Here is an 18,272-nt window from a genome sequence, read left to right as displayed (position 1 = left end):
GGGCATGACATCTGTAAGCGGTTAAACAATCTCAAAAGAGCCACGAAAGAAAACCTACTGAAGCTGTTAAGATGTCCTTATGAACGAAAGGCAGATAAAAACATTGCATAGATTTTTACAAACATTTTTCTGTCCTTTACCTTCGCACGCAGCCAGTGGCAGAAGCAAAACCAAGAACAGTCTCCATTTTGCTTCCATACCGGTCAAGAAGCGGGTGTATCCTGTTCTGAAGACAACACACACACTCTGTACACCTAAACCTCAAACTCTCACATAGGTGGTGAGAATAACATTAAAGGAAGTGCTGACAGGAGCTTCTGCTTTCAAAAGATGACACCCTTACTGTATCTTAACAGTTCTTATGCCTGTGTCGATGCAGATCAGCAGCTCTACAATCACTGAATGCAACAAATGTGAAGTATTACCTGCATTGGACCTGAGGTTAGCTTGAATTGTATGTCACAAAACGGAAATGTCAGCTCTGTGGTCATCACATATTTAGAGGCCTGAGCCCAAGTTGTTAATAGAGATGCAGCTTTATGCAGTTTTGGTTTCTCGCGTGTTTAGCAATTAAACCGGGGAGTCGAAAGCAGTTGGCAGAGTTCTTTTAAAATCTACAAAACATAAACACATGCTCAAGTCTTAGCATATTAAGGGGTTTTATTCTTCAGTTCATAATCATGCAGTTGGATATTTTCAAATTCCAATAAGTAAACACTAATAGCTGAAAACATGGCACAAATATACTCATTTTGTCAATTAGTTCATCAACTAAAACTCTAAGAACAAGAAACATTACATAAAAACAACAATAACAAGGATTTAAAAACAAGCTATATGCTCATTTTGTTGGCATAATGCTTTGGGATTTTATTACATTTTATACAGTGCTGTTTTGGGGGACTTTTGCTTTCATAGAGTTTGTCGCCTGCATCGGTCTCTCTGTTGTGTATTTTCTGGTTTTCCAAACCACCTGTCTTCTCTGTGGTTGGCTGAGTTAGAGACACTCTGGTAGAGATCACTGTCTGGCTGTTGGAGGGCTGTGTAGGAGTCACCAGGGTCATCTTCATCCTGTAGAAAATACACATTTCAAATGATAATTTACATTTTCTTTCCTGTAGTGTGTTATATAGGTTTTAGTGCCTGTCAATGGTATGCAAAGGCTAAAGTCCCAAAGTTCCAGACCCGAAATACTTAGATTTATATATTATTTTATACACATTTACTGACGGTTTTCTGAGTTCAAAGAAAGCAATACTCACCAAAGTGCCAGGATTCTCACATGCAGATGATCCAAGTTTGGCTGACACTGAACAGACACTTTAAAGAAAGGAAGAGTCAGTAAAACTCCAAATACACAAGGAAAAATAAAGCTTATCTTCAATAAATATTCTGGATATTAAAGCAGTCTCTCACCTGTGATGTTTTCTCCTGCAGATACACAATATGATGACTGCAGTTATGATGAATACAGTTACACCAATCATACCTGGAATCGGTATTTGAATTAAAATGCTGCCGCCTTTATCCTCTAAATCTTAAAAAAAACAAAAACAATATTAGTATCATTTTATATTTTACTGTGGACATCCTATTATAATTGTTCATTTTTAAATGATTATGTTCAACCAAAGCAAGGTATGTGTTTAAAATACACATTTACCTTCCACAGTGATCTGTAGATGGAGGATCTCTGTTCCCGCAGTGTGTGAACATTCACAGCTGTAGTTCCCACTATCCACTGCTGTTAAATTGATCAGGTGGAGAGAAACGGTCTGATTCTCCATCTTTAGAGAGAACCTGGAGTAATTTTGTTGCACAAAGTCCTTTGACGGTTCATAGAACAGATAACATTCTTCTCCGCTCCTTTCTGTTCTGATCTTACACAATATGAGTATGATGGGACTCTGTGTAGTATTAACACATATTTCAGTGACATCTGGTCCTCTCCCGATAGTTTTCACTATGGTCACTGCAGGAAATCCAAAGATTAGAAGCAAATTTAAAATATACTTGTCAATCTTACAAAGTGCAAACTAACATATGTAAAGAACAGCTGATGTACTGTTCCTTCAGAGCCAAATGACAGTGGAAGAATCAGAGAATAAAACAGGGTCAGTTCATCCTTAATGACAGACTGAGTAACAGTGCTGCAGGCCGTATTATATATGAACCTGCAAATTAGCATCATTTGTCCTCTTTATACGCTATTAAAGGTGGAAGGGCGTATATTAACCTCAAAATACCTTAAATACAAAACAGAAAGTGAGTTACCATCTGGATTTGTGGATTTTGTGAACACTAAATCATATTTTAAATCCCACTAAAGAAAAACTACTGTGGATTTTAAGATGTCCTCTTTAAAACAAAGACAGAGAAAAACAACGATTTGCAAAAATATATTTCCAGACATTACCTTCGCACTTGGTTAGAGGCAGAAGCAGAACGAAGAACAGTCGCCATCTTGATTCCATACCGGTCAATAAGTGAGTGTATACTGTTCTGAAGAGAAGACACACTTCTCTGTACACCTAAACATTACACTCTCACATATGTGGGGAGAAATGTCAATAAAGAAAGTAACAGGAGCTTCTGCTTGTGTTGATGCAGAGCAGCAGGTCTACAGTCACTGAATCCTACAAATGTAAAGTGTTACCTGCATTGGTTTTGCCGTTTGTTTGAATTGTATGTCACAAAACTAGCCAGAAATAAGATGACTGCTCTGTGGTCATCACATATTTAGAAGCCTGAGCTCGAGCTGTGTATAGAAAGCTGCAGCTCGAAGCAATTCTGGTTCCCCGCGTCTTTAACAAGTAAACCAGGTGTCGTCTACATACTGCTTTTTTACATACAATGAAAAAAACCTCACTTCATTTAAGTCAATTCACTTTGTTCACGAGGGACTTTTAGGGGTTTTAATTATTCAGTTAGCAATCATGCAGTTGGAATGTATATTACAATTGAACACTTATAGCCAACAACATGGCAAAAATACACACATTTTTTGTCAAATATAAACCCTTTTTAAGGATTATTTTAATCACTTTTTTTGAGTCTAAGTAAATCACGATTTGAGGCACATCTTTACACACAAGATGGCTCATTTTTCTCTTTGTCTTGTTCAAAGATCCACCATTAAAGCTGACATGTTCTAATAATAAATGATGATTTGATAATAATAAAAAGGAGTATTATTGTAGAATCATCTCTAAAAGTTGCCAACATATTATACAGTGCTGTTTTTGGGTTAAGTGTTTCCCTAGAGTTTGTCGCTGGCATCAGTCTCTCGTTCGCGTATATTCTGGTAATCCAAACCGACCGTCTCTCTATCATTGGCTGAGTTAGAGACACTCTGGTAGAGATCACTGTCTGGCTGCTGGAGGGCTGTGTAGGAGTCATCAGGGTCATCTTCATCCTGTAGAAAATACAAATCCTAATGCGCTATTTGTTTTAAAGAGGCCCTGTTATGCTTTTTGAGGGTTTCTCTTTCCTATACTGTGTTATATAGATTCATATATTATTTTATACTGATCACTGACGGTTTTCTGAGTTCAAAGAAAGCACTACTCACCAAATTGCCGGGATTCTCACATGCAGATGATCCAGGTGTGGCTGACACTGAACAGACACTTTAAAGAAAGGAAAGTCAGTAAAACACCAAATACACAAGGAAAAATCAAGCTTATCTTCAATAAATATTCTGGATATTAAAGCAGTCTCTCACCTGTGATGTTTTCTCCTGCAGATACACAATATGATGACTGCAGTTATGATGAATACAGTTACACCAATCATACCTGGAATCGGTATTTGAATTAAAATGCTGCCGTCTTTATCCTCTAAATCTTAAAGAAAAGAAAATGGTTAGAATAATAACAATGGTAGTTTGTCTTTTTCATATCAAAAATCATATACATTAAAATAAATGTTTACCTTCCACAGTGATGTATAGATGCAGGACATATGTTCCCTCAGTGTGAGAACATTCACAGGTGTGGTTCCCACTATCCACTGGTGTTAAATTCATCAGGTGGAGAGAAACGGTCTGATACTCCATCTTTAGAGAGAACCTGGAGTCACATTTATGCACGAAGCCTCGTCTGTAAAGGAACAGCAGACGACACTCTTCTCCGCTCATTTCCGTTCTGATCTTACACACTATGAGGGTGATGGGACTCTGTGTAGTATTAACACATATTCTAGTGACATCTGTTCCTCTCCTGATGGTTTTCACTATGGTCACTGCAACAAATCCAAAGTGAAGAAGTGAATTCAAAAGATTTTCGTCCGCCTAACTAAATACAAACTAATAGATGTAAAGAAAATCTGCTGTACTGTACCTTCAGAGCCCAAACACAGTGGCAGAATCAGAGAGTAAAACAGGGTCAGTTCATCCATATTGACAGACTGGGTCACAGTGCTGCAGGCACTCAAGGCGGAAGAGCAGAAATGAACCTCAAACTACTTTGTGTTCCGGAAAGGAAGTGCAAGACCTGAATGCTTCAACTTTTATGTCAAGGCTACTTTTATTGTCCGTCTTTTGCAATTTACAAAACAAACATGCATCACCTTACAGACAGAGAGATTCAGATATCATACCTGAGTGAAAGATGTAATGCCAAATTGTAAAAATACTCTGATACAAGTAAAAGTCCTGCATTACAATCTAAATAAACTGTTTGTATCAAAAGTAAAAGCCCTTTACAGTCATTTTAAAACGGATATGCATACTGATTTTGTTTATTTCCACATTTATTTTACATGTGCAATGCTTTGATTACATGCTGCTGTGACAAGAATAAAAGAGACACATTGAGATCAACCTTCCCCTCGGTTTAAGCCGTGGTCCAGATAGAGTAGCCGTGTGAGAAGTGGACGTACAGAGCGACTGCCCAAAAAACTGTGAACACCGTCACCATGAGAATAAAAACCCTCTGCGTCCAGAGACAGCTCTCCAGCTTCTGCTCCAGACGAGAGCTGCACACCATCAGCTGCAGGAGCTGAGGAAGAGGAGGGGTCAAATAAAAAAAATACAAGGAACTTAAAAGGTGTGTCTAAAAATATTGAGTGCATACCATAACTTATTTACAAAGGCCGCATGTCATCCCCTCTGTCCCCCGTTTCAATTCGGACACTTTTTGCCCCCAAAAATATGTAATTATAACACATAATGAAGATCAAATTCAATAAACTAAAGAAATATCAATCATTATTTTTCAATAAGCTCAAGCGATGATAGTTCTCAAAAGTTTAAAGCTTTTTCCCACATTTTTTATTCAACATTTCTACTTTTTCTAAAATGCTTTCTTATGCTTGTACTACATTTATTAATACCACTGCTATGGAGCACTGTACTGACCGTCGCCTGAATCCTTTGCTGATTTACATCCTGCAGGAGTTGCCAACTGAGTCAGAAAAGAGAACAAATAAATACAATAAAAACGGCTTCACTTGAAAGACATTGCATCGAATAAATGTTGTATATTAAATAATAATAATAATAACCTTTGTGCTGCAGGGATCTCCTCCCAGAACCGGGCCAGATCTCCATGCTCGGTACTCAGATCCATTTCCGCTGCCATGAGGAGTAAAAGGCTTTCCCTGTGCATAAATAATTATAATGAGCTTTCAATACAAAAAGAAGGACAAGAAATTTAACGTAAATGCTGCTGGGCAGGGCTGATTGACAGGTCATGGTTCCGGCCTACAAAGACTAAGTGCATGTATTTGAAAACAAGGAGAAACTCATGAACATTTTAGTTTTTAAAGAAACATGGTATATTCAGAGACACAAATGATGATGATGTAGAAGAGGATGTACATTAGACTACCCAACAGTGTATCAAATACTTAAAATGACCACCACCTTCAACATCTACAGCGGCAAATGCAATTTAAAGCTGCAGTAATATAATCCAAACACGTCATAAAGGATTATAAACCCCTAATTTGGAACACGTTACATCTTTTACTCCTCGTATTTTGAGAACATTTTGAGAGATAAAGTACTTTTACTTCAGTAAAGGATCTAAATACTTCCTTCAGCACTGCAGACCTACCTTCACACAGAACCAGAAAGATTTCCAGGAGCTGCACAGCTGTGTCTCCGAGGTTCTCAGGAGTCTGCAGAGACACAGGTAACACACTCTGGGACTGGAGTAGAGAGTAATCTGATTAGATTTCCTCCACTGTCTTCCTAGTGCAGCATTGTGTTGAAGATGTAATCAAATAGTACCCCACCCATTAACCCAGTGGTTAAAACAGTGTGACTTTACTTGGAAACCCTGAAGATATTGCAGTGTGAATGCATGATGAAATATAGCATTTATTATCCACTTATCAAGTTATGTACATTTGCTGCTACTTACACAGCATTCTGATAAAGTATTCAAGGAAGAAATACATGATTATCTTGAGAAACATGTTTTGCAATACAGAAAAAAACACTTTCTTTTGTGTTCACTCATCCAGTCACACATGAGAGGAGGAAATGTGTTTTGAAAAGCCACATCTGTCTTTTTGCATCCCTCTGAAAGCTCTGAAGCCCCGAGCCAAAGCATGACCCAGATATACTCAAACATGTCTCACTCACACACACACTGCAGAAATACTCTGTCTTACACACCCACGCCCTGAAATATCATTGTGTCCTTGCTCACATTAAGTTAAATAAATATATATATATATATATCTTTCATTGAGATAATGTAGGGGTCTGACTTGCTGGAATTTCAGACAATAGAAACAGCTTGAGTATACGTGAAGTCAAATTACGTAATCCATGAACATCATTTACATTTATAAACTGAGATAAAGAGATTAAACTTCACCTTTGACCCTGAAATGTCAGGCATGCCCATGTCCACATCCTTAAAGCTTCACCTTAAACAAAACAGATCATTTTTTAAACCAGATGCTGGAAAACTATACTGTTAGAGGCTAAAAACATGGATAAAAAGAGTATTATTAGACACAAAAAAAAGCTTGAAAACATTTGACAAATTGAAGATATTAAAACCTCAATATTACATTTATTTAATTACAAAGAGACAGTAACCAAACGCGAAGGTATTAAACTACAACTCACTTTAAATTGGAGTTAAATAATATTTTAATATGTAACAACTATATCATTTAATATCTTGGCATTATTCTTTTTATAGATTAGACAAAATAATATGATACCATGTTACATTTGATATTATGTTCAAAAATACGTCTCTGTGTTTGAATGCTTCTATGCAATCTAATCTATGCATTAAAAACACTGACAACACGACTAAATATTTTTATACAGATTAATTCCTGTCATTTTACCATAACATTTGCCTCAAATTATTCTTGTACAGTTGAAAAATGTTCTCTATTTTTATTGTATTTTCTGCTTTCATTTATTTATGTGATTTACTAATGATTCTGATGCTACAATTTAATTTTTAGGATCAATTTTAGCAATCTTATTCTATCCTGCAGGAGTGTGCGGTGTCCGCTAGATGGCGCCAAGTAGACAGGATCTATTTCACCGTGGCCCAAAGGCTGCTGGGAAATCTAATCAACCCGGAAGTATCCATCACATCACAACATGGAGGTAAATTTGCGCAAATGAGATGCATTCAGCAAGAAAATACTTCTTAAACTTAACATGTATTAACTGTGGATGCACGATTTTGTTTTTGGCATTCATTATCTGTTGTTAAAATGTCAGCAGCGTGTTTCTGCCGTTCCTCCTAAGTCCTTAGTTCACTTTTTTAGAGTCGTATTATTACCAGAGTAGTCTTATGCATTTTTATTTAGCTGCTTCCTCTTAGTATATTTTCTTTATCGTTTAGAAAAAGTAGACAAGTGATAAAACAACAAGTCAAATGAGGGATATTCAGAGCAATGGACCTAAGGAGAAGTTGTCCACATCATCAGAATCAGAAATACTTTGTTTATCCCAGACTGGGACATTTTTTTCGTTGCATCATGCATGCAGTTCAAAACAGATGTTTACTTGCTTACATGAGGAAGTACAATTTTGGTTTGAATTGGGTCTATATTTGATTTTTGGTTGCATAAGAAAGTGTTAAATGTAACTTGCCCCTAAGCTGTAGGAACACATTAAATGTTTGTGAGATGAATCACTGCCAATTGGAAACATCGGTGTGCAAAAGTATCTAAAATAGCTTCTATATGAATCAAAAACTGTCTGAAAAACAATGCAATAACCATACATCCTTCTCATTTGCAGGAGAACATAAGCACTGTGATGTCCTGGTTCTCCAGCCCTGTGTACAGCCGCTACTGGCAGCACTACCAGCAGGCGATGGCCTGGCACCAGAGGCACCAGAGGGCCTACAGGAAGGCCCTGGAGGCCGCTTACGGCCACACTCACAGCCAGAAGCACCATTCCAACAGCCAGCGGTACGCAGACTGGAATGCGGGACAGGAAGACGGAGAGGACGGGGATGAGGAGAGCAGCTCGGACAGCGAGATCGAGTGTGACGTCAGCAACATGGAGATCAGCGAGGAGCTGCGGCAGTACTTCGCCCAGACGGAGAAACACAAAGAGGAGCTGAGTAAGCAAAGAGGGCACTGAGAGAAAGGATGTGACATTATTGCACACTGCATTCCCTGAATCCATTGTTCTTGTCCTTGCAGAGAAGCAGCAGCAGATCGAGGCAGAAGAGCATGACAGCTACGTGCCTGCAGACCAGGACCTGCGCAGCAGCTCCTGGAGAAGCAGCATGGCCCCTCCTGCAGAGCGACCCGGCGAGAGACGAGGGTCCGAGATGAAGAAGCTCTACGGGAAGGACGCCGCCAAGATCCAGGCCATGGAGGCGGCCATACAGCTCAACTTCGACAGACACTGTGACCTCAAACAGCCCAAGTACTGGCCCGTTATCCCGCTGAAACTGTGACGCCTGTTCTGCAGGAAATCCCTCCTCTGATCTGGCTGTGAGACGCCACTGGATTGAAGCTGCTGATGTGGAAGTAATAGTGTGGGTGAGCTGAGGGGTGCAAGTTATTTTAAGCACAAAAAAAGTAGCAGGAATTATCTTCTGCTCAGCCAGACCCAAATGTCACCGACCCCTCAGCTGTTGCTCCAAATGAAAATGTTTTTTATGCTCGTATAATTTTGGATGTTTGCGGCATCCAAGTTATTTTACACTCGGGGTAAAACACGAAACACTACCGACTATCCAAGAGTATAAAACAAACATTATTTTTCCAACCCCCTTTTCCTCTCCTCAAATTTAGGAGCGATCCCGCATGACCGCATCTGATATTCTTCTTTCCTCAAAGACAGATTTGTTGATGTTGCTTGATGTTCATCGCTTTCAAAGACATTGGCGTGGTTTCCAGGAGGGGTTCTCGCTATTCTGTTTTATCTTGTGCTTCCACCACCCGGCACCCTTTTCCTTTTAAACTGAAGGATTTTAATATCAAATCTGTTTATAATAAAGTGTTTTCTGTTTGGACAAAAGCTGCTGGTGATTTCTTTATTTACTGTTTTTGGTAACAGGACTCCGGTTCTTGATTTGATTTCCTGTGAAAAAGCATCAGGCATTACGGAAACCACTCTGAGCCTACTCAGAGACCTAACACCACCACAACACTACATGACTGTCTCAATCAACTACATACAACAAGAAACAGCTTTCGGGCAGTACATTTTTATCTAAAATATACTATTTATTAAAATTCTTAAGGAAGTAAAAGTTCCAACATAACATTGTAAAAACAATCCAAAATAAGTCCTCTATTTAAAATCTATTTTTACTGAAAGTTGCTGCCACTTAAATCTTGAATGGATTGCTGGCATGCACACTTTGCAGGAAAATATCAAATTGATTGGAATATCACGCAAAAGTGTGAGAGATTTAATAAAATAATAATGCTTATTAATGCAGTTTGGTAAATAATGCCTCTAAATAATATACTACTTGCTTTCTTTTCTATTAAATAGCGCGTGGGGAGAGAACAAACCAGGACACTCGGAGAGGATTAAGGAGTCTGATCCATTTTTAGATGCAGTGACGTCACTCTTCCACCCCCTTAACCCCTCACCCCCACCGATTCTTCACCGGGACGTCCAGTGGTGTATATGCAGACCCCTCCCAACAACCTGTAGACACCACTTTTTTCACTTTTTTGAGTCAGTTTCAGCTGGAAAATGGGTAAGTGAACTAATATCTATAGTTGTATTTGTTTGTGTCTCATCAGTATAAGGACTGGGCTTATTTCTACTGTTTTGGTTGCTTTGTTGAGGGGATGCTGTCCTCCAACATCCGCTGACGCGCGTGTGTGCTTGCGCGTGAAGCAGCGCATTTGGATGTCTGCTAATCACTTTAAACGAAGGTAATCAATTTCAGTCTTTAAAGTTCTTGCTGCCTTTTGGGAGTTTTAGCAATATTACCCTCTGGAGAAAGTTAGTTGGATTAGTAGATGTGTTGTTAGCTGGATTTCCATGTGTGGGGAAGAAAGTGCATGCAAAAGTGTGTGAGTTTCACCTGAATGGTCTCCAAAACCTATAGTGTCTTTTTAAATATGTCTCATGCAAAAGTCTTCTATTACGAAGTAAAAGTGACTGGTATCCTTCCCACTCAGCTCCTCATGTGAGATGTTGATGCTGATTGGATTAGGAGCTCCCTCCCTGTGGATTAAAGAGCTGGACAGGGTTGAAAACAGGGAAGACAATGTCTGTTGTGTTCTGTGGAAGTGTCACAGGAAGTGCAGAGATTCTTCATTTCTATAAGATTCAAACACATGGGACGAAGGGCCCGTGGAAACATATATGTAAGGGGCCCCTCACCCAGTCTAAGACTTAAGACCAAAGAGTCTAATCTACTTTCAGTCATTTTGCATCTCATCACTATTGGTTGTGTGCTCTTTGTAGTAGTTTTGCATCTACTTTCAATCATTTTTTGTGTGGTTCTATGAACTTTGCTCTCTTTTTGGCGTCTACTTTTATACGTTTTGTATTGTTTACGTCTCTGTAATAATTCTGGATCTATTTTTTGAGTCTTTCTGTGGATGTTGCCTCTTTTTGCGTTGCATTGTAGTTGTTTTGCAACTATATCTAGTAATTCAACATTTTTTTGGATCCTTTTTGAATGTTTCTTTATTTTCAGTTTCACTTTTTATGGGGGTCCCTTTGAGTCATTTTTGAATGCTTTTGGTAGTTTGGTGATTAATTTGAAGTCATTGATCATAGGAGGAGGAGAACGAATCAAACACATATTACATTTGCGATTATAAACAGATTTCAGAGGTTACTGGTTTCTAATTTGTGATTTGCAGACATTGAGGGGGCCTCTGATCCAACAACTTCTCCTAGCGTTTCTCTCCGTTTCTCTCTTTCATTTCCAACATCTGTTTCCAATAAAGCAGCAGGCCTGTTTATCGCCTTCAGGCTGGTGAGAAGTTGAGAACAGACAGGAAGTAGTGGAGTGACATGATTTACTGCGACGAGATGAACCGGAGCAATTTCTCAGCAGGAATCCATCGTAAAACTTCTCTTCTTTTGAATGTTTCCCCCCCAAAACTACTACTTTAGTCTCATCATCGTCAGCGTCCCGTCTTTCATCTGCTCCTCTAGTTGTCTCCATCATTATTCTTCCCCTCCTCCTCCTCCTCCTCCTCTTCTTTCCTCCCCCTCCTCCATGAATTCTCTCTTTGTGCTCGCTGCAGTCTTCGTCTCAGTGGACGTGTGCATATCCTCTCGCATCCTCTCCGGAGGATTTGCTTCGCGCTGATTTGCAGAATTGATGCCGAATGTAACCGCCAACAAGCAGACACACTTCAAAGGCCGCACATTTCTTAAGGCTTTTATTCTGAAGGAATTAATGATCACTCAGCTGGGGGAAATAAAGTGGAACAATCCACTGACCTGATTACAATAACAGTGTGCAGACAGTTCAACTGCAGCAATGGTGTCCTAATTATAGCTATATAAATAAATAGGGATTGCTAAATAAAACCAGTCCACATATACACTGAAATGGTTATAATTCCCGTTAAACGCTTGAAAAAAACTGCATGAATGAACATTTCTGGGGGGGTGTGCTGTTATCAAATGCTGTGTATACATATAAATAGCACAAACACAGGCGAGAAACTCAGTCAGTCCTCAGGAAACCTCCCAGCTCAGAACCGCAGAGCACATTATGCAACATTAACAAGTGTTGATTTTCAGTGGTGATTATCAGGAGTGTTGATATGACTCAAGGGCAGCTTTTCAAAATGATCTTAAAGTGTTAAAACTCTGATGGATGTGGAATTAAATCAACTCTGGCATAAAAGTCCAATTAAACTTGACAATAAGCAACCATTTGAACAAGATTAAAGGGGTCCTTTATGCTTTATGTAGTCTTCCCTTTCCTACTGCAGCACAGGCAGTATGAGTAAAGAGCTTTTTGAACATTAAATCATGGAACATGTCACAGTAGAGGCACACAATAATAATATGAACCTGAAAATGAGCAGAAAAGGGCCTCTTTAAGGTCCAATCCAATAGTTAAGGTTAGAACAAGTCTGGCAAGAGTTTTTGCTAAGTTTTGGAAATCAAGGGCGACCATTCAGACATGACGTAAAACAAGGTAGAGGACTTACATGTATGTTGATCGAAAGAAGGGTTCGACAGCAGGCAGCCAAACCTTAAAGAGTAGTAGGAGAGCTACCTTTAGCCAGTGTGCTAACGTTGGAAGCATGCTAGTCTTGAAAATGACCCCCTTTCATTTAAATAAGTGCATATTTTGCAAATTCAAATGGTGGTGTGACCAGACCTTTGAGCTAGGAAGTGAGGAGGAGGAAGAGAAGGAGCAGATGCATTAAGGTGAGGATGAGGGGAGGGAGCTCAGGCAGGACAAGGAAGGGATTCTCTTCATTACAAGCATTTTTACTCCATCTTCCTGTTAGTTTGGAATTGCTGTTGTGGATCCAGTATCAAAGTCTATCAGAGAAACGCCTTTTATTCTGTACAGATTTTGCTATTGCACCTCATATTGTGATGTACATTGACTTTCCGCTGCAGAGGATCCATAAACACACAGCACCCGCCTCCTAAATCTCATATTTGCTTCCATATTTAGTCTTTTTCTTGTCCTGCATTTATTTATTTTTTTCATCTCAGCCCATCGGCTACTACTGATGTGTCAGGAGTGGTCCTCGTTGAGAGAACCTGTTGCCATGGTGACGCTGCGATGCACAGCGCTCCAAGGCGGGCGGGCGTCATCTCAGATCCTGGCACATGTGAACAGTCATACATCTGATCGCACGAGCCCACGCGGGCAGAAAATAGGCCGAATCTGAATAAATATATACACTCAGACAGCACACCTCCCCCTGCCGCTCTGCCACCCCCGGAGTGATGATGATGATGATGGTGATGGTGATGAAGACGATGAACCCACCCACAGTGACTCACGGTGTGGAAGCAGCTCTCATCCCACTCTGCTGCTGGCTGCTGCACGTCAGTACAGTAGGTCACAGGTGCAGCGAGTCACATGACTGCTGGAGAGGTCACATGGTGGGGAAGGGGTGCGTGTACGTGGTGGTGTGTGTACATGGGCTGTGTGTGTGTGTGTGTGTGTGAGTGCAGTTGTTGGGATGACGATGTCAACACAGCATCATGTGGAGCAGACTTTGGACCAAATCTGGGCCAGCGGGATTAGTGGCTCGTCGGATAAATTTTGCTGGACGGAGGGGCGGCGGGGGGATGGGTGTGTGTGTGTGTGTGTGTGTGTGTGTGTGTGTGTTTGTGTGTGGAGGTGAGTGTGAGTTAAGCCATCAGTGTTGACAGGAGTCAGATATGGTAAATAATGGAGATTTATCAGAGATGTTTTCGCCTTTTTTGTAGAATAACAGCCTGATATGCCTCAATTGGACTCCTTTGTTTACTTCCGTAACACAGTGACATCACTATTGAACACTCACGCTTCTATTGGCCAGCGCTCCAACACACACATTTATCGTTTAGCCTATAAAATATCATCAAACCCGTTCACTGTGATATATGGAGAACAGAAAAGCAGCAAATGGCGATATTTAGGAGGCTAAAAACTGCATTTTTGTCGGACAAATTGTCATTTAATAATCCATTTCTCGTTTCATGGTTGCATCTCGTTCCAGTAGAGAGTTGGTGTATGATCATGTGTGTGTGTGTGTGTGTGATCGCCAACACATCAAACTTTGCAATCGCATGCAAATTCAGCGCACACTGAATTGTTTCAGGCGGCACGTGATGACGAAGCATGATGGGATTAGTTTGCATGAATTTGCATCAAAGTTGCTCATGTGCCGGCTTCTGCTGTGGCTCACAGTCAGAAATACTTCCTTTAAAACTCCAAATGACAATAACACTTAAGATTGAAAGATTGTTGTCAAAGTGTGTGTGCTGATATCTTGTGTTTGAGACCGGATAACTTTTGTCAGCATCCGACGGTACTGTGTAGGGATGAAAGGGAAGCGTCTCCTTGGCGACCGACGGCTGAGGGTGGGGGAAACTGGGTCACCATCACCACCGCAGATTAAAGGATCTGAATATATACCATAAAACACACACACACACACACACTGACACTGAAATTAAAGGGACTTCCCAGGTGAGAGATGAAACGTTGCCAGGTGCGACGCTCCGAGGCGGCTCTGTGCCAAAGGTTTCCCTTTTCGAGTCGGCCTGAAGCCCATTAAAATGGCAAGGATTAGCCTGAAGCGACAGCAAGAGGCTTATAAAGCTGAGATGCTGTTTGTGTGTGTGTGTGGTGTCTTTGTATGTTTGCGTTTGCTCAAACGATGACCTGTTTTTCAGCCATTCAGTCATTTCTATATCAAAAACAAGATAGCAAAAAATATGTAAATATCCTATTTTTTAAATGTGCGCAGCAACACGCAGCCTGATTGTAACTGTGGTTTTCCCAGTCCCATGACTCAGAAGCAGTCCTCTCCTTCCCGACCTACAACCTTGTTTTGACAGAGTCCGACACAAATAGCTCCGAGTATGGTCAGCAGTGATTTCCCGACGCTTGGTACCTACAGACACCGCGGGTCACCGTGAGGTCAGCCTCTGGGATTCCAGCTCAAAGCCTGACAGTCAGTGTCAGCGCCCGACACAACACATGTTTAGCCGTCTCAATTAGACGGTACAGAGGTCAAATTAAGGCCTGCTGTTGAGCTGAGCATCACACAGGAGACAGTTAGCAGTATCTTATCAACCCCCGGGGCTCTTGTAATGTGATCTTTCACCTTTCGGAGATCTGATGCCCCTTTGTTCATTCATTGATTGGACGAAAACACGGAAAACCATACAATGATATCGACCAGTCAATCTCAAGGTAGCCACGCCCCAGAACATGCTCTACTTTACACTATATGGGACCAAAATGTACTAAATGAACATCAATCCCCTCAATTGTTGATTGCTGCTGCTGCTGAATTAGGGGATACTTTCTTATTGACTTGGAGAGACACCAAATACTCCAAAGTCCTCAAGAGAAGAGTCCCTCTGATGCTCTCAGCACAGAGAGCCTTAACCATATATCAGCTGCTTGTCAACAGATCGTCTCCCTGATTACATTTCCCTCCGACATGGCTATCTTATAAATTCAGTTTCTGGTTTCTGGCTCGAGCTGTTGCGAGGCCACATGAGGAGTTTTTTTTTCTTCTTTCTGGGTACTGATAGCATCGCTAACATTGAGTGAGCGCAGCCTACCGCAGGTGTTAGACGTCTCCATGGCAACAGCGGAGCCGGCATCACTGTGCGATCACACGGCTCTGATGTCGAGGATGTGACCGTCACGAGGGCCTGTTGTGCAAAAGTGAAGTTTGAAGTGAATTTGAAGCGTCCAGAGACTGCTGTGTCCTCGTCCTTCTTCTCTCCCATTAATCTGATGACATGGAGGGGCTGCGACGTCCTCATTACTTTGGGACGACCTAAATTGGGATTCCACTTTCTTTTTTCCGTCTCTGTCATCGCTGTAATGAGGGAAGACAGGCCCCCTGAACGGGCTTTCCCTTTAATGGACGCCATGAGTTGTGCAGGAAGATAAGAAAGTGCATGCAGCTGAGCTTTCTGATATTCAGGAATGGGATAAAATGAAGATGATATGTGATTGAGCAAAGTCAGAGGGTGCATGACTTTTTTTAAGGTTGAAACTGCAGGCTGGGCTCATGGATTTATCTTGGGTGAACCTGGCTTTATTGTTTCTCATTTGTCATGTCATATGCCTGAAGGGGATTATACGTGACTCTTGACCCCGAACACAAGCACACAGTTGATTCGATGAGCTGCACAAGGCCAAATCATTTCCTCCATTTCTCTTCATCCACATATTAAATGAAACAATTGAGATATGTCGCATAGGGATTGTAATGTGGCTTTATTCCGGTTTAAATGGATGGATTACCAACACGTTTGTACAGATATTTTCAAAGGTCTTCCTTGCGTTGTCATGAAGGCGCTTTGTGAAAGGCTGCTTGCGTGGTTGCAGACTTTTTGTTTGGCCTTCTCCTCTCTTAAAGGAGAAAATATACGTGGGTTTAAAAGGACATTTCCCGGGGATGTCAGCCAAACAGTTTGCTGCGATTTCCTGATACTGGTGGAACAACAGCTGTACTTGTCATACAGTAAAAAGTTGCAGTTTTTCCTAGAGGAACAATGAGATTCACAAGGTTTCTGGTTTCTGGAATCAAGGTCAAAATCAATTTGGGGTCATTTTTGAATAACTCAAATTATATGACACCAGTCTTTTCATGACATAATGCCATTGGGAGGAATGGCCAATCTTATCCACAATATGATGAGTATTGCTAGGGTCTATCACCATGCTAGAACAACAACCAAATGACGAGTTATGTCTAAAAGATATAAAGCCCCGCCCACTTTGCTTCACGCCTTCCACTAACATCTGCACAGATCTGCGCTGAAGTAAACAGCACATGCATCAAAAACTGCGTCCAATCAGAAAGCTGTGGAAGTTTGGGCCTCACCCCAAACATTCAACCATGTGTGTGTGTGTGTGTGTGTCAGAGGGATGGTGAAGAGTGCCAGGGTGCACTGTATCTCATCTTCTGGACAAGGCCTTAATCTGTGTGACCCAGCAGGGGATTATGAGGGTTCTGGGAGGAAAATAGGACTTGAAACTCACCCTCCAAGCCTCAAAGCTGACAGTTTGTTTGTGTTTTTGTTGAGTGTGTGTGTGTGTGTGTGTGTGTGTGTGTGTGTGTGTGTGTGTGTGTGTGTGTGTGTGTGTGTGTGTGTGTGTGTGTGTGTGTGTGTGTGTGTGTGTGTGTGTGTGTGTGTGATTCATTCCTTCTACAAAGAAAGGCTTTTTCCTGCTGCAGATTACTGAATTACGCCACATCTACCTGCTTTTTTCTTCTTTATCCGTAATGACTGCTTGTTATACAGGTTACAATTCAATTATTTACTGAACCCTTGCACCTATTTTGATAATTGACACATTTATGACATTATTGAAGCACAAAAAATGTTTTTTTGAATTGCTGTGTCATTATGTTCAGTCCCCAGTGCTTAATTACACCATGGCTGTGGATGATTGGAAAGTGTAATGGACATTTTAAACATTTTTTATAAACATTATAGACAATTAATCTCTTAGAACAGAACAAACAAGCAGATTAAACAAATCAATAAATACGTAATCCTCGTAGACCCATTTCTGAGACGTTAACATTTACTTACGAGGCTCTCTTCCTTACTAGGATCTTAAATTCACATTTTACTGAACGTCCTGTCAGTTATTTTCCCTTTATGTTCACACCTGGCTCTCCTAAACTGCACGAGATGCTCCATAAAGACTTGAGACTTTAACTCATGCTTGCAGCGGATCAGGTTTCCTCATGGCTCCATATCAGAGAGCCATTGAAATGTGAAAAAAGTGAGCGTGATGGGCGACCGGCATATGGTGCAGACTGGGTGTTAATTCCAGCCCTCGGGCCGAAGAAAGACACTAAATGTCATGTTAGCTGATCAAAACATCAGGGGCTGGTGGGGTCACCTTTGTCTGCAGTGTGTGTGAGGGTGTGTGAGGGAGGGAGGGAGGGGGGTTTCTGAACTGGAGCTTTGTCTGGGCCACGTGGGTCAAAATTAAAGAGGATTCAGGACAGATGGCGTCCCTTTGTTTCAGGGTATTATTAGAAAATGGGGTGAATAATGCAAACAAGCACCCCCGCTTCCGTGGATAAACACACCCCACTCACTGTTAATAATTTCTCAGGGGTCCAGGGACTCACCTTGCCTGATTTCCGATTGGCTCGTGGCATTTTGCTCA

At 40.9% G+C, this 18,272-nt stretch overlaps 2 protein-coding genes across 4 annotated transcripts; one reads left to right on the top strand and one right to left on the bottom strand.

Annotated features, from left to right (window-relative positions):
- Positions 1–663: 663 nt before the first annotated feature.
- On the bottom strand, positions 664–4,429 carry LOC134861034 (uncharacterized). 3 transcript variants are annotated; one of them, XR_010165353.1, is made up of 9 exons: positions 4,341–4,429; positions 3,934–4,242; positions 3,725–3,845; positions 3,572–3,629; positions 2,417–3,415; positions 1,664–1,972; positions 1,417–1,537; positions 1,263–1,320; positions 664–1,071 (listed from the first exon to the last, which is right to left on the bottom strand). XR_010165353.1 is itself a non-coding variant. In XM_063878000.1 (5 exons), exons 1-5 carry the CDS (start codon positions 4,396–4,398, stop codon positions 913–915), a joined length of 705 nt encoding a protein of 234 aa, XP_063734070.1. In that variant the 5' UTR covers positions 4,399–4,429; the 3' UTR covers positions 664–912. The 3 variants fall into 3 exon arrangements, 2 of the variants coding, with proteins under 2 accessions (XP_063734070.1, XP_063734071.1); XM_063878000.1 differs by lacking the exons at positions 1,263–1,320; positions 1,417–1,537; positions 1,664–1,972; positions 2,417–3,415; XM_063878001.1 differs by lacking the exons at positions 664–1,071; positions 1,263–1,320; positions 1,417–1,537; positions 1,664–1,972 and having other exon boundaries at positions 2,111–3,415.
- Positions 4,430–7,470: 3,041 nt separating this feature from the next.
- Positions 7,471–9,460, top strand: gemin8 (gem (nuclear organelle) associated protein 8). Its single transcript, XM_063877386.1, has 3 exons — positions 7,471–7,588; positions 8,231–8,558; positions 8,641–9,460. Exons 1-3 carry the CDS (start codon positions 7,583–7,585, stop codon positions 8,898–8,900), a joined length of 594 nt encoding a protein of 197 aa, XP_063733456.1. The 5' UTR covers positions 7,471–7,582; the 3' UTR covers positions 8,901–9,460.
- Positions 9,461–18,272: the final 8,812 nt, after the last annotated feature.

The sequence above is a fragment of the Eleginops maclovinus genome, chromosome 24, assembly GCF_036324505.1.
Source record: "Eleginops maclovinus isolate JMC-PN-2008 ecotype Puerto Natales chromosome 24, JC_Emac_rtc_rv5, whole genome shotgun sequence".
NCBI classification, from domain to species: Eukaryota; Metazoa; Chordata; class Actinopteri; order Perciformes; family Eleginopidae; genus Eleginops; species Eleginops maclovinus.
This window is presented reverse-complemented; position numbering and strand designations above follow the sequence as displayed.